This window comes from Kryptolebias marmoratus, linkage group LG12 (assembly GCF_001649575.2).
Source record: "Kryptolebias marmoratus isolate JLee-2015 linkage group LG12, ASM164957v2, whole genome shotgun sequence".
In the NCBI taxonomy this organism is placed as follows: domain Eukaryota; kingdom Metazoa; phylum Chordata; class Actinopteri; order Cyprinodontiformes; family Rivulidae; genus Kryptolebias; species Kryptolebias marmoratus.
The window spans coordinates 9,531,798-9,544,627 of record NC_051441.1 but is presented as its reverse complement, the minus strand read 5'-3'; the positions used below and the strand labels follow the sequence as shown (position 1 = coordinate 9,544,627).

The 12,830-nt window shown below is 44.0% G+C and overlaps 2 protein-coding genes across 4 annotated transcripts in view; both read right to left on the bottom strand.

Annotated features, from left to right (window-relative positions):
- Positions 1 to 3,993, bottom strand: part of LOC108241255 (ethanolamine-phosphate cytidylyltransferase) — a 9,172-nt gene extending 5,179 nt beyond the window's left edge. Inside the window, exons 1-2 of one of the 2 annotated variants that reach the window (XM_017425277.3) lie at positions 3,972 to 3,993; positions 2,495 to 3,118 (exon numbers count right to left, since the gene is read on the bottom strand). In XM_017425277.3, the coding sequence (XP_017280766.1) occupies positions 2,495 to 2,637 (143 nt within the window). In that variant the 5' untranslated portion in view covers positions 2,638 to 3,118; positions 3,972 to 3,993. The remainder of the gene's footprint in view (positions 1 to 2,494; positions 3,119 to 3,971) is intronic. The other variant, XM_017425278.3, reaches the window with a different exon arrangement.
- A 4,344-nt stretch (positions 3,994 to 8,337) lies between these two features.
- LOC108241257 (transcription factor MafG) overlaps positions 8,338 to 12,830 on the bottom strand; it is a 12,206-nt gene continuing 7,713 nt past the window's right edge. The window contains exons 2-3 of one of the 2 annotated variants that reach the window (XM_017425282.3): positions 9,716 to 9,788; positions 8,338 to 9,597 (exon numbers count right to left, since the gene is read on the bottom strand). In XM_017425282.3, the coding sequence (XP_017280771.1) occupies positions 9,145 to 9,597; positions 9,716 to 9,751 (489 nt within the window). In that variant the 5' untranslated portion in view covers positions 9,752 to 9,788 and the 3' untranslated portion in view covers positions 8,338 to 9,144. The remainder of the gene's footprint in view (positions 9,598 to 9,715; positions 9,789 to 12,830) is intronic. The other variant, XM_017425281.3, reaches the window with a different exon arrangement.

Below are 12,830 nucleotides of genomic sequence, written 5' to 3'. Positions count from 1 at the left end.
GGTGGGGGGGGGTATTTATGCCAGGGAGATACTGTATTCCTCCTGTATCTTTTAGCAGGGATAGATCATGAGCGTATCACTGTGAGCTGATGAAATTTTTATTAGGGGAGCCTGTTAGCAGACACCCAAGTGGCACCAAAGCCTCTGAAGGGCAACAACTTGCAGACATCTGTGCGCACGGTGGTGGAGTGTTAAACAAACACAGAAAGTCAAAACAGGACAGGAAACATTTTGAGAGTAATCCGAAAGGCTAACTTGAAATCAATGACTACACGGGTGTGTTTACGGTCCTGTGTGTACACTCTGCAGTGGACTTTACACTCCTCCCCGATGATGCTTCTCCTGCCGGTGAGCTTTAAACCCCGCCACGCTTCAGGGTGACACACAAGCAGAGCGCATGAATGAAAACGACCTGAAGTGTCCGTGTGACTGCGATCTTTCCTTGGAATTTTCCTCTCAAGCTGCTGACAAAGCAGGAAGCCAGCAGGAGCGCTGGAGGGTGGGGGGTGAAGGGGGCAGACAGCACACTCAGTGACGAGCCGGGCCTCAGCAGCCGGAACAGGTGTGGGCCGGAGGGTTAGAGGGGTTAACGGCACGAGCCCTGTTGACACTGGCCCTCTTTGCATGCTCACCCCACCGGCTAACATTCCGGCATCCCAAATATCCCGCGACATGCCGTCGAGCCATACATACGCAGTCACACAGAAATGGCAGGAATCCTGCAAGAGAAAGGCACCGTAATCCCTGGTCCTCGTACACAGAAATTCAAAACATCTGTTTGGTCGCAGCAGCGCGAGGCGCCCACCAAGACCCGGAGCGTTCACCAACAGGGCTGCTGAGTACTTCCTCAGATTAGTGATAGGTCTCCTTCTGCTGACATGTTTCTAGGACTTGCATGGTTTGGATGACAGTTATAATTTCTACCTCCAGCAGAAACCAGAGAGAATGTGTGAAAATGCAGCGTGAGCGCTGATCAACTGCTGAAATGTGCCGAAGAAGCTCAAACTGAGATGCTAAAGCTAAAAGAGCAGAACGGCAGCTAAAAGCTAGAAGGAGAAAAATGCTAGATAAACGAAGCAAAACGGTAAAAGTAGAAAATAACAGCCAGTACGCTGAAGCAGATTTCAAACAGAACAATGTTTCTGAAGGAATTGAACAGATCTTAATGTATTTCTGAGGGGGAAATATTTGTAAATGAAGTCAAGTATTTTAAAAAGTCTAAAACTTCCAGAAACTAAAGTTCCAGCACAAAACTCCTGAATTCATCCTGATGGGATTCTGAGCTGTGAATTTCAAATATGCTGTGTCCTTGTGGACATACTGAATCTCCAGGGTCAGTTTCACAGATTATACAGTCCAGATTAGCTGTATCTGTAAAATATGTGATACAAAACGTTAAACTGAGGAACAAAGCAAACGAGTTCTTATTTTCCGTCCTTCCTGTTTCATCTCTGTGTGTTGGAGTCAGGCGTTTATAGGAGCAGTCGTGGGGCGGCTGCTCAGACGTTTCCAGCCCCGGCGACACAAAGCTGCTCTGCTTTTGACCCCGAATCAAGGTCCTCTCGGGCTTATCTGTTCCAAGAATGCATTATTTGATACTTTATCTGGCTGCAGCTTCCTGTTACGGGAGTGGAAAAGAAAAGAGACGTATAAGTGAGGTTAATTGGAGGAATTTGACGACACGTTTGTTGGAGGAATTGTGGTCGAAGACACTTGGCTGTGATTCCAGGAGCAACCTCCGTCCACCTACGGGTACCTGCAGCTTGCTCAATAAGGAAAGGCCAAAGGAATTAGTGGTTGACTTGTTGTTGTTTTTTTGTAATAACCACAGTGAGAAGCCTGCCTGCACTCTAAATTTCTGGATTTTAGATATTTTACTGAATGGCAACCATAACCAGCATGGTTTATTGGCCTAATGAGACAGGCCAAACAATGAACTGGTCAACATGGTGGCTGGATTTCTTTGAAAAAAGTCATTACAACTGATATATTAGTGTTTTAAAATGTAGGAAGAAAGAGGGAAATTAATAACTAGATCCACACTCAGATGATGGAGAAGGATTCAGAAAAATAACTCAAAGTCATTGCTTTAAATGCTGAATGCAAGTGGTTACGGTTTTCAGATTCTGGTTCATTCAAACCAACTAAACCACAAACATGCATTAAACACAAATCTGAGTTATGATCAATAGCAGCAGGGACGATGCAGTCAGTGTGTTATTATGTAATAGCACGTTCTGTGAGGAGGAAATAATAACGGGCATGTCCTAGAAGTGAAAGGCAGAGGAAACGTGATGCAAGGCCAGCTGATCTGGCGCATCAGATCCCTCACAGCTCAGATGTGTGCTGCAGAATGTTCCTGGGAGAAGTTCTGCCTGAAAGGGGAACGGATGGAGTTGAGCCCTGAGCAGCAGGCCTTGTCTTGCTATCCCGCTGTCCCGCTGTCCCCCTGTCCTGCTGTCAGCTCAGAGCAGATGTCCGCGGCGTGACTCACCAGCCGTCGCACCACACGCGGATTCTTCTCCTCCTCTTCTCGGGGCTGCACGCCGCAGCTGCCGGGGTGGCGCCTGCGTCTTTCCCGGCTTGGTGGTGGTGGTGGTGGTGGTGGTGGTGGTGATGGTGGCCGTTCGAGATCATTCTGACCAGCGCGCCTCTCTCCGAGTCAGGTGTTTCTGCCGCACCGTGACAGGTGGGACCGCTCCTCCGTCTGTGTGCCGGACGGCCGCGTTCTGTGTCAGCGGCGGCAGCAGCGGCAGTGGTGGTGGTGGTGTGATGCGCCAACGCCTCCTCCTCCTCCTCTTCCTCCTCCTCTTCCTCGGGTCGACGCAGCGACGCACGCACGGCCCACGGTGCGTCAAGCCCGGCCGAGCAGCGCAGTCGGCACGCGGCGGAAGTGAGCGCGCCGCCTTTAAAACCCGCCGCGCCGTTTAAGGTTTGCGCTCGTGTGGCTTTTATTTTGAAAGGTCCGAACCGGTGGCGGTGATGGAGCCGGAGGGCGCAGCCGACACCGTGTTACGTAATCCAGGCGGGTTCCACGATCACGTGACGGCGCTGTCCCTGAGGACGGCGGCCCGTTTGATGTGAGTGACTGAGCTCAGGTGTCATTTCTACTAACTTCCTGTGAAAACAAGATTGAAAAACACTATTTAATCAATAACTAACGATGGAAATGTTGTTTTTAATCAATTGCAGGATGTAACAACATGTCAGTGTACAAATATAAGAGTGTAATACTGTGTAAAAGTTATAAATCATTTCTTTCATTTCTTTTAAAAGTTTCTTTAAAAGAAAATGCAAAGACCTGAAAGCTGCATCATTCCTCAGATCCTCATCAACTAATAGCTCTTTAGAATCGCCTTATTGCTGCTAAAATGTTATTTTTTGTGTCATCTGTGACAGAGTGCCAGTGACAAAGAGCCCAGAGTGTCTAAATATTCTGTTTTAAATTAGTTTTGGTTCATTCTTGGCATTTAGGAGTCATAAACAAAATCATTTCTCTCAACAGATCAAGGTGTTGGAATGAACACCGGGTGAAAAAAGCAGCCAAGGTTTTTTAAAAAACAAAGGTTTGAAATAATGAACTAGTATTGCTATAAACAATTTTAAACGATTACAAGAAATTCTGCCCTGTTGAAAGCAACTTATTAAAAAATGAGGGACGTCTCCAAACCTTTACACAGTACTATATTTAGTAGTAAACATCACTCGACTCATCCTTACGTTGTAGAACAGAGCCATCGATTCCTTCCACTTTGACATTATTTTAACTTTCAGCATCAATTATTTATTGTAAACAAAGAGGTAGAGTATAAATCACCTGTCATACTTTCAGTAAATTTAAATGTACAGATAAAACTGGAGCGTCTGTCTTGTGCTGCAGTTAACAGTTAAAACCTTCAGGTTTAAAGTAAAAATATGAGCTTAGAAGACATCTGCGAGACAGAATATGAATAAGGACAGGAAAAACCTACCGTGTGACCATAAGGTAATGTGTAACGCTGTCCAGCTGCTCGAACATGAGCTGTGGGCAGGGGGGGCAACACCCACCCTGTAAACTCACTGCTGTTCGCCTCTGAGGTTTTTGTTCTGGTGTGCCACCGGCAATAATCTGTAATTATTTCACTTCAGCATAAAGGGTTAAATGTGCCTTTTTTCAGCTCATAATGTCAGTGAACAAGAAACAAACTAACAAATAAAATAAAATAAAAATACCTCCTGTTTACAGCATGTGGTGTCATCTTGTTAAAAAGCCCTTTTAGATTTAGGTATTTGTTTTTCCACTGGAGTGCCAGCAGGGGGCACCCTCATCCCACACAGCCACACAGCCACTTCCTACCAGGCTGTAAACACAATATCCTGATCTCCTTTGTCTTCAGTTGCATCTTTTGTCCGATCAGGGACCCACATTGTGCAGAACTCCCTGTTCAACTAAAACTAAATGCCTCTGAGAATATTCCTTACGATTCTCCAGATCAGATTTAAGTCACTTGTTCCTGATGTCTACAAAATAATAATTATAATAATTGGGAGAAAAATAAAAAGAAGCGATAAACCTTTCCCTAAATGTAATCTCATCTGCTAGAATGAAATTTGTGGCATGTCGCCCTGTGTTAAACTGTGAGAGGGCGCATGTGGCAACTGTTCACCCTTAGCTGATGGGGATGGCAACATTAATTGTACGGCAGGTTGTGGTCCGAGAACTGGGGCAGGCACCTGCTGCAGAAGTGGGTGAAAATGAAGAATGCTGTCCTAGATAGCCCACCGGCTCACCTTAACCCAACCCGCCAAATTAATCAACTCTTCCGAGGCCACTCGCTCGTCTGGGGCAGGCAACCAAGGAGAGGAGAGCCTGTTTTTAGGCACAGGTCACACAGACCTGTAGGAGCGTTTAAAGAGAACAGAGGAGCAGCAACACGCTGCGAGAGCGCCGAGGCGCCGGGGCTCAGACTTGCCCTGCAGCATGAAGTGGTAAGATGTAACTTGTCTGAAGCCATCTGTCTCTTTGTCGCTGCAAATTCTCTCCTGAGATGTGTTTTGAATGCACCAGGGTTGAAACGCTGCTGAGGAGGCTGATGTTTGATGAGGTGCACTGAGATGAGGAGGGGGTTGGTGGGGTGGTTAGGAGCTCCACAGGGAACAGAGATGACTAACTCACAACTCCTCCTAATCTAGGACAAGCACACCTAGACATCCTTCATGACTCTAATGTTTTACTCGTGTCGGGCCAAAAATACGTCCGCTGAGGTTAGCCAAAGTGGGTCACCCGGCAGCTTTTTTTGGATCACAGAAAAAGAAATTGTGCCATCTAAATGATCGCTGTCTTCTGAAACCTACCCTGGCCGGCAGAAAGCCTTCCCAGCCAGTTTATTTTTACAAGTATCAAACTGGGTCAATGACGCCACAGAATCTGACAAAAACCTAATTTCCAGAGTGTTCAGGAGACTCAAATAACGCCCGTAAGATCATTTTCCAAAACATTTTATTGATCTTATAGAAAATAAAGTAAGCTGTATCAACAAACATACAATATATACATCAATAACTTAGACACCTCAAAGAATCACATTTAAATCCACAGCTGATACTGTATATGAATACATAGTGCTTATCTACAGATTGCAAAAAAGTACAATAATTTAATTTATAAATAGTTACAATTAACTATTGTCTGTTTTCATACAAAGTACTGCAATATTTTATTACAACCCATACAGAAATATAACAAAACAGATTAACTTTGTATTACTCGCTTTAGTCAGATTTAGATTCCTTTTTGAAACACAAAATCCACTCCATAGAGTAAGAGGAAAAAAACCTGCACAGTCAACCGTTTTACAAAGAATAATGTCACACCGAAGAAAAAAGAAAAAAAAAGATTAAAAAAAGGAAAGCTTACATTTTGAGAGCTATTAAATTCAACTGCCCCACAAGTGCTGTTATTATCCTCTCTAACATGTTAAAAAAGAAGCTTTGTTCAATTAAAAATTAAATCTGCAGAACAAATTACAGTGTTAAGATCAATTAAAAACACACCACGTAATGAGAACAGAAGTGCCGCGGACGACGCAACAGCAAACAATGAGCATTAATGACTGATGTAGCAGCAGAGGAACCACACTCCAACAACCACGTACACACACACGTCCCAAAGAAGACGAAATAAATATTGCATGAGGCCCTTGTGACAGAATCTATCATCCACTTAGTGCACAAACATCTCTATAACAGCAGTATCTTTCAGTTAATATCCATGTCCAATTTATAAATCAGTAAGACTCATCCAATAAGGCTTTAGTGCAGCTGGGTTGTGGCTCCTTTGAATTACCACAGGAAAGAAATAAACAAGGGCCAAATGCTTTTTACACTTACAGAAGCAAAATCTGAGGAAAAAAAAAACAAAAACAAACACATTTTACAACTAAAAACTCCCCCCCACCCTGAAAAAACAAAATAGTGACAACATTTAAATAACATATTCTCACAACTTTGACAATACTGATTAACCTTATATGTCTCTTTCACGCGTTTCCACTGAGTTGCATATTAAGGGTCACTTTTTCACAATGGTCATCAATACCTACTGCAGCTACATACTATACACCAGTATGTGTGATAAAGAGTCATCATCTCGAGACGAGATTCAAAGATTGGTCAACAGTGCCACTTGAACACCTTAAAGACACTCGACACGAAGAAAAAAAAAACAAGAAGAAACTGGAAAAAAAAAAGGAGAAAAAAAAAAAGAAAAAAGAAATATTCACTCCACAAGACTGCCACAGCAATAAGGACGCCAACATCAATACTGAGCTATGTCAAGAGTCACGGATATATTTTTTCCCCACAGTTCACCAGTCACTGCAGATAGCTAAGCATGTTGACAAAGTCGGGACAAGGAAACTTGCACACAGACAGTGTAATCAGCATCCACATCTCTGGCGTGGCGTTTTTGCTGAGACGGCGTATTTGAGAGTGTCCGGAGCTAAACGTCTCCCCCGACACCACGACCCGCTCTGACCGGCGCGCTGCGTTAATGTCGTTACACAACCGCTTTCACCTTCAGGTGCACGGCCGCCTCGGTGTTAAACTCCTTTTATTTTTTTAACGAGACCAGGAGACGCCACACTTGGCACAGAGGAAGCGCCGCTGGCAGCTGCTCGTGATTGTGATTCCACATCGCCGTGCTGCGTCTCTTTCTAAGTGTGGATTGAAGCCCTTTATGACAAGGAATAAAAGAAAGGAAAAAAAAAGAAAGAGAAAGAAAGAAAAGAGAGAGAGAGAGAACAGAGCTGCCATCCCTGCCACTTTGCTTCTCATCCATTTTTCGTGGCCTGTTTTGTCCTGAGCAAAACAAGCAGGAGCTTAGTGCATATATACAAACCCCTCAGCCAGTCCCTACCGCTTCCATCTGAAGACAAACGGGCGAAGACACGGAGGAGCTGCCGAAACCTCCAGCGGCTAGTCTTCAAATTAACTTGTGCGATCTCAGATCCCTTAAGAAAATGCAAACTTTGTGAAACGCAAATCCACCGTCGAAACGTTGAGCTGTCGGTACTTTTCGTTGATAAAAAAAAGAAAGAAAAAGACGCATTTTATTACAGCGATTTCATTCAGAAACGATGATGAAATCATTTCATGTCAGGTTACAGGGATCCGTCGTCAGGTGCAGCCGTTATTCACGATCCGTTTGAGCTTCAAATGTCTTCAGTCGTTCATGTTCACTGATGCTATTTTACCGATATCTGTCTTGCGCTGCTCAATGACGTAAACTCTTAATGACAACATGATTTGTAACTAACACCGAGGAAGCGGAGGATACCACAGATGCCAATACGCACAAAGACAATTGACCTTGTTTACACCATCTAGTTTAGCTCTACAGATTTGTTTAAAATAGCACAGCATTGACATCTATACAGTGAACGACACCGCCAACTTGTCACTTACACGTCACATCACGCGCTACCCCACTGTACGCGCCTAGTCACTAGAAAAAGCTATCAGACTTCAATAGTAAGCCACTTTTGGTACAATTGCAAAAAAGATTTCACAGGATTTTTTTTTTTTCCGTTTGTTTGTGTTTTCTTTTTTATGCATTTCTATAAACAATGGAATTGAACCTACCAAGTAATAAAAACCAGGAACTCAACATTAGACAAAGTTTTCTACACCTTAACAATTCAAACAGTAAAGCTTGTGTCAAGACTTTTTTCCCTATTTTTTTTTCTTTTTTTTTCTGGAAATATATGACGGCCCTGTTACCAATTAAATACAAAATAATAATAATAAAAAAATGCAATACATATATATATATATATATATATATATATATATATATATATATATATATATATATATATATTTATCTTTGAAAGAAAATGACATGTTTTCCTCTACGATCAAAATGACGCCTCAAAACGTTTGTCCCCGTAAAACATGAGGATATTACTGTAATAACATTCAGGTTTTCAGATATCATTGTATTGGAATGGCACTCAGCTCTGGAACAACATCTGTGAGAACTGCTGATCATTGTTCACTTGACCATAAATACTCCAGATCGGGTTTTTTGTGTGTGTGTGTTTTCAGTGCATACACATATTATTGCATCTACCAGTCATGTTGATAATGACAACTTCACTGAAGCCTTTCACAAATGTAAGAACAGAAATGAACCAAAGGTTGATTTATATCCGACAACAAAAACAGGAGTGATTTCTAGTTTTGTGTAAGTCAGCTTTGTTTGAAGACCTATGTAGTATTAAAACCAAAAGCGTGACCATTTACATTTTAGTCAGTGCAGAATAACAATTCTTATAGAATATGATGTTTCTCCAGTCTGTGCTATGGAATTAGAGAGGAGTCACGTCTATAATTTATTGTTTTCTGGGTTGTGACCACTTGTGAGACTCTAGAAATGTCAATTCTTCAGACTTAGCCCCTCAGTCTTATAAAAAACAAGCATTTGTCACTTTAGCACGACTACAAACAACTTGACGAACGAACACTTCTGAGTCATACTGTTAGAGTGAACTGGGAAGCATTTTACGAGTTAGTGCCAAAGGAAAAGTGAGAACTGACACAGGAAATCCTGCTCCATGTTACAATGCACTGACTAGTTAAGCTCTGAGCATTTTCCTGCTGCTCCTACGACCTAGCCTCCGTTTTGGATTTGACGATGGTGATGACGCTGGTGGCGGCTACTTTACCAGGGATGAGGGGCCCTATCACGGAGGCCATAGGTCCCCTCGCTGAAGTGACGGGGTTGCGGGCCACAGTCCTGGCGAAGCTCTGGAGGGCCTCGTACTTTGAGCGCAGAGCGTCCAGCTCCACCTTCATGCTGGCGTTCTCCGTGGCCAGCTTGTCCACCTCCTGCTGCAGCTGGGCCTTCTGCTTTTCCAGCTCCTCCTTCTGGGTGACGCGCTTCACCCGGCAGCTCGCAGCGTAGCCGCGGTTCTTCAGGGTGCGCCGCCGCTGCTTCAGCTGCAGGATCTCCTCTTTGGTCAGCCCCCGTAAATGCTGGTTCAGTTCACGCACAGACATGGAGACGAGCTCGTCATCTGTGAGGCTGGTGCCATTTTCCCCAGGCTCCCGCTTCACCTGCGGATAAGTTAGTTTTAGTTGTTCTGTTTTTGTCTGTTTAAAATAACAACACTCGCATATTAAAGCTGTCATAGTTTGGAGCCATATTTGTCAGTGTCACTCAAGATGTTTTTACCTTTAAGGCCTTGTTTCCCTTGTTTGTGGTAGTCATGCCACGAGAGCAGCGTCCACGTGTACTGCTGGTTGTTCTGTGAAAACATCAGTCAGATTTAGAACAAAAAAAAAAGTTTTCCAAATAACATATTTAAAGAAAATACAAAAACATTATATTTCTGGAATATAGGCTACAGCATGACCATGTCCCAAAAATATAAAGTAGGTCAAGGACTTCCTGTTAAGTGATACCAGTTTTTGAACAAGTGTAGTCTCCATGTATCTGCCACAACTAACTAATAATTTAAAGGTTTGTGTCATAAATAAAAACAGGAAATACAAGCTAAGTTCCGGTCTTGAAGCCCGTGCCGTGTTTAAACAGCACAGCAGCGAGCCACACGGAGGATGGCGTTCAATTGGCTGCCAGCATTTTGTAATTTTCTTAGAAAACACGAGAGGAGTCACTTCTTTCGAGCACAGCCCCTCGGAGAGAAAACAGCGTCGAGCTTTTCTCTTCTACAGCCACTCTCCGCTAAAATGCATTCACGAGAAGAAACGCAGCGCAGCCTCTCATTTACTGAGCAAGCTACAAAGTCTAGACAGTCACACCTGTGTTGGCCCGAGCCGAGCTATAATCCCATAAATCAATAAAAAAAAAAAAAAAAAGAGAGAGAGATATTTTGTTAGCGCAGAGCCTGAGTACCACCCAGGATAACAGGGCTGCATTGCAGTTTAATTTTGTCGTGTCAGTACTGAGGAAATTCCAAAAGGAGATGTGCAGGCGAGAAATCGAACCTGCTGGTGTTAAGACAGACAGGAGGTCGAGTGCCTTCCACTGTGTGCACACAAACACACACACACACGCACACCGCCGTGGCCCTGGGTGCTTTGCACTGCATGCAGTAAATGCTGTGTCAGCGACACAGACACCCACCACAGTCAGCCCACCCAGCACATTGCCTCGGTAAGCTGATTTACACGGCCAGCAATGTGTTACTACGGAGCGCATAAACAAACTCATATTGGCTGTTCTAACTTTTTAAATCAACAGCAAACAGAAGAATCCCACATAAAGAATCCTACACAGAACCCCTGCCTGTGTGTGTGTGTGTGTTTATAGCCTTGGTGCACATTAAGTTAGTCATGTATGATGTGTGCAGAAAAGCTCAGTGAGGTAAGAAAAGGAAAACAGATGAGTCGTCGCTCTGAAGTGCGCCAAGAAGGCCAGGATATTTCCATGGCAACAAAGGGCTGCTACAGGTGGACCGGTCACCTGAGCCAAACAGGGAGAGACAGACGCTTGTTAAAAATGACCTGAATACGACACTATCACCGAGGCTGGGGACATAACATGAGGTCAGATTGTGACTGGAATTCTTGATGCTTTTACTTCAAAACGTCCCCTGGCCTCTCATAAAAACCGTGATGTTTCTCCGCGTCGCCGATGCTCGTATTAAAAGCCTTTCCACGTTCTGCAGAGGACTTTTTAAACGTGATAGTTTCATCCCTGATGGGCTGGCTATGAATAGCCCTCTGATAGTAACACCTACCTTTCACGAGCCTTTGTGGTGACTCATTTCCAGTAAGCATTTGGACCACAGATGCAAAACATAATGAGATAATGGTCTGCCTGATGATGCACAGATGATAATGGACAAATAGATGGGAAAGTACTACATTATTAGCCACTGGGAGGAGAGTAGAAAAAAAAAAAAGCTGGCATCTTCCAAATTTCATATTAAGCCTATCATTTTCCTCTTGGCAGCTGAGACCTAACGCTGCCCAAAACAAGTGTAAATCTTGTTAATACGAAGAAGTGTTATATATATTCGAGGTTAAAGAGGTGTGTTCTGTCACACAGCTGTGTAGGGTAACAGAAACACGGCTTGGCATTCTGAAAGCTCACCATATGACACGGAGTAAAAACTGCACCCAGGCTGCAAGCCTCCAGCTCAGGCTGCTGCCAACAGACGGCTACCAATGACAGGCCATGGCAGAACAACACAGACAAGGTCCAATGCACAGCTGCTCCCTTCCACTACCGGGCATGTCATACCTCACAGAGACAAAGAGGCACCCACAGAAATAGAGAAGCAAAGACAGAACAGCGCGTCTCTAATTTTCTGTAAAGGAATGATGAGAAAACGGCCAAGTTGCTGCGGACGGTCACTTGTGACGAGGCGCCTTTCGATTTCAAACGTTCCAACAAAACGAGTCCCGCTGTACAACGCCTCACATCAATAATTTCATGCCTTCAGTGAGCGTCTAGCCAGAAGAGCTGTGGGTGAAAGCTGCAGCTGGAGCACAGGGGCACTGGAGGTAGGGAGCAAACGCGGGGACACAGACATCTTTTGTAGATGCCTGCTGAATTTTTATGAATCGCCTGGAAGAACGCTGACAAATCAGAGCTGATTGCTTGCGGAGGAGAGACATCACACCCACAGGAAATAGAAAAACGCTGAGTGTGGTCACCCACAGAAAAAGGAACAGCGAGAGACAGACAGAGAAGGAGAGGCAGGGAAAAGAGAGGGCGAGATGAAAAGAAAAAGAGAGAGGAAAAAGCCTCGTGCAAAATGCACGGTCGGCACATTTAGAGGAGCTTGAGTAGAACAGGTTGAGTAAAAAAAAATAATAATAACACTGATCTCAGCATAGACCAAAAGCAAAGTGCCAATGAAGAACTTGTGAAGTTGAGCTAATGCAATCATTGTATGCATTAGAAACAGTCTTTGTTTATATAAATGTACAGAGGGAAAATCACGTTGATACTCAAGAATAATAAATAAATAAATAAAAAACTGGTGCCATAAATGCTGATGTAACATGATAGGTCTGGCCTTAAGCCAGTGGCCTGCTTTAAAGATCTTGTCCCCTTCAAAAGGATTCTCCAGGAGGGGGGATGCCAAGGATGGACACCATTAGCCAGGGGACTCTTTGTTGAGGGGGAACTGAGGCTCCAGCTTCCCGTGCACTGCGTCCCTCTGATGAATATTTATCACTGTCGTTTACCGCCTGAGATGGGGGTGGGAGACAGAGCGGGGGCTGGAGGCTGAATAAAGATGCTCAGGAGGTGATTCTTCAAGGATACATCCAAGGCTCTTCCATCAACAACTGTCTCAAAATGGCGGTAGGCTGGT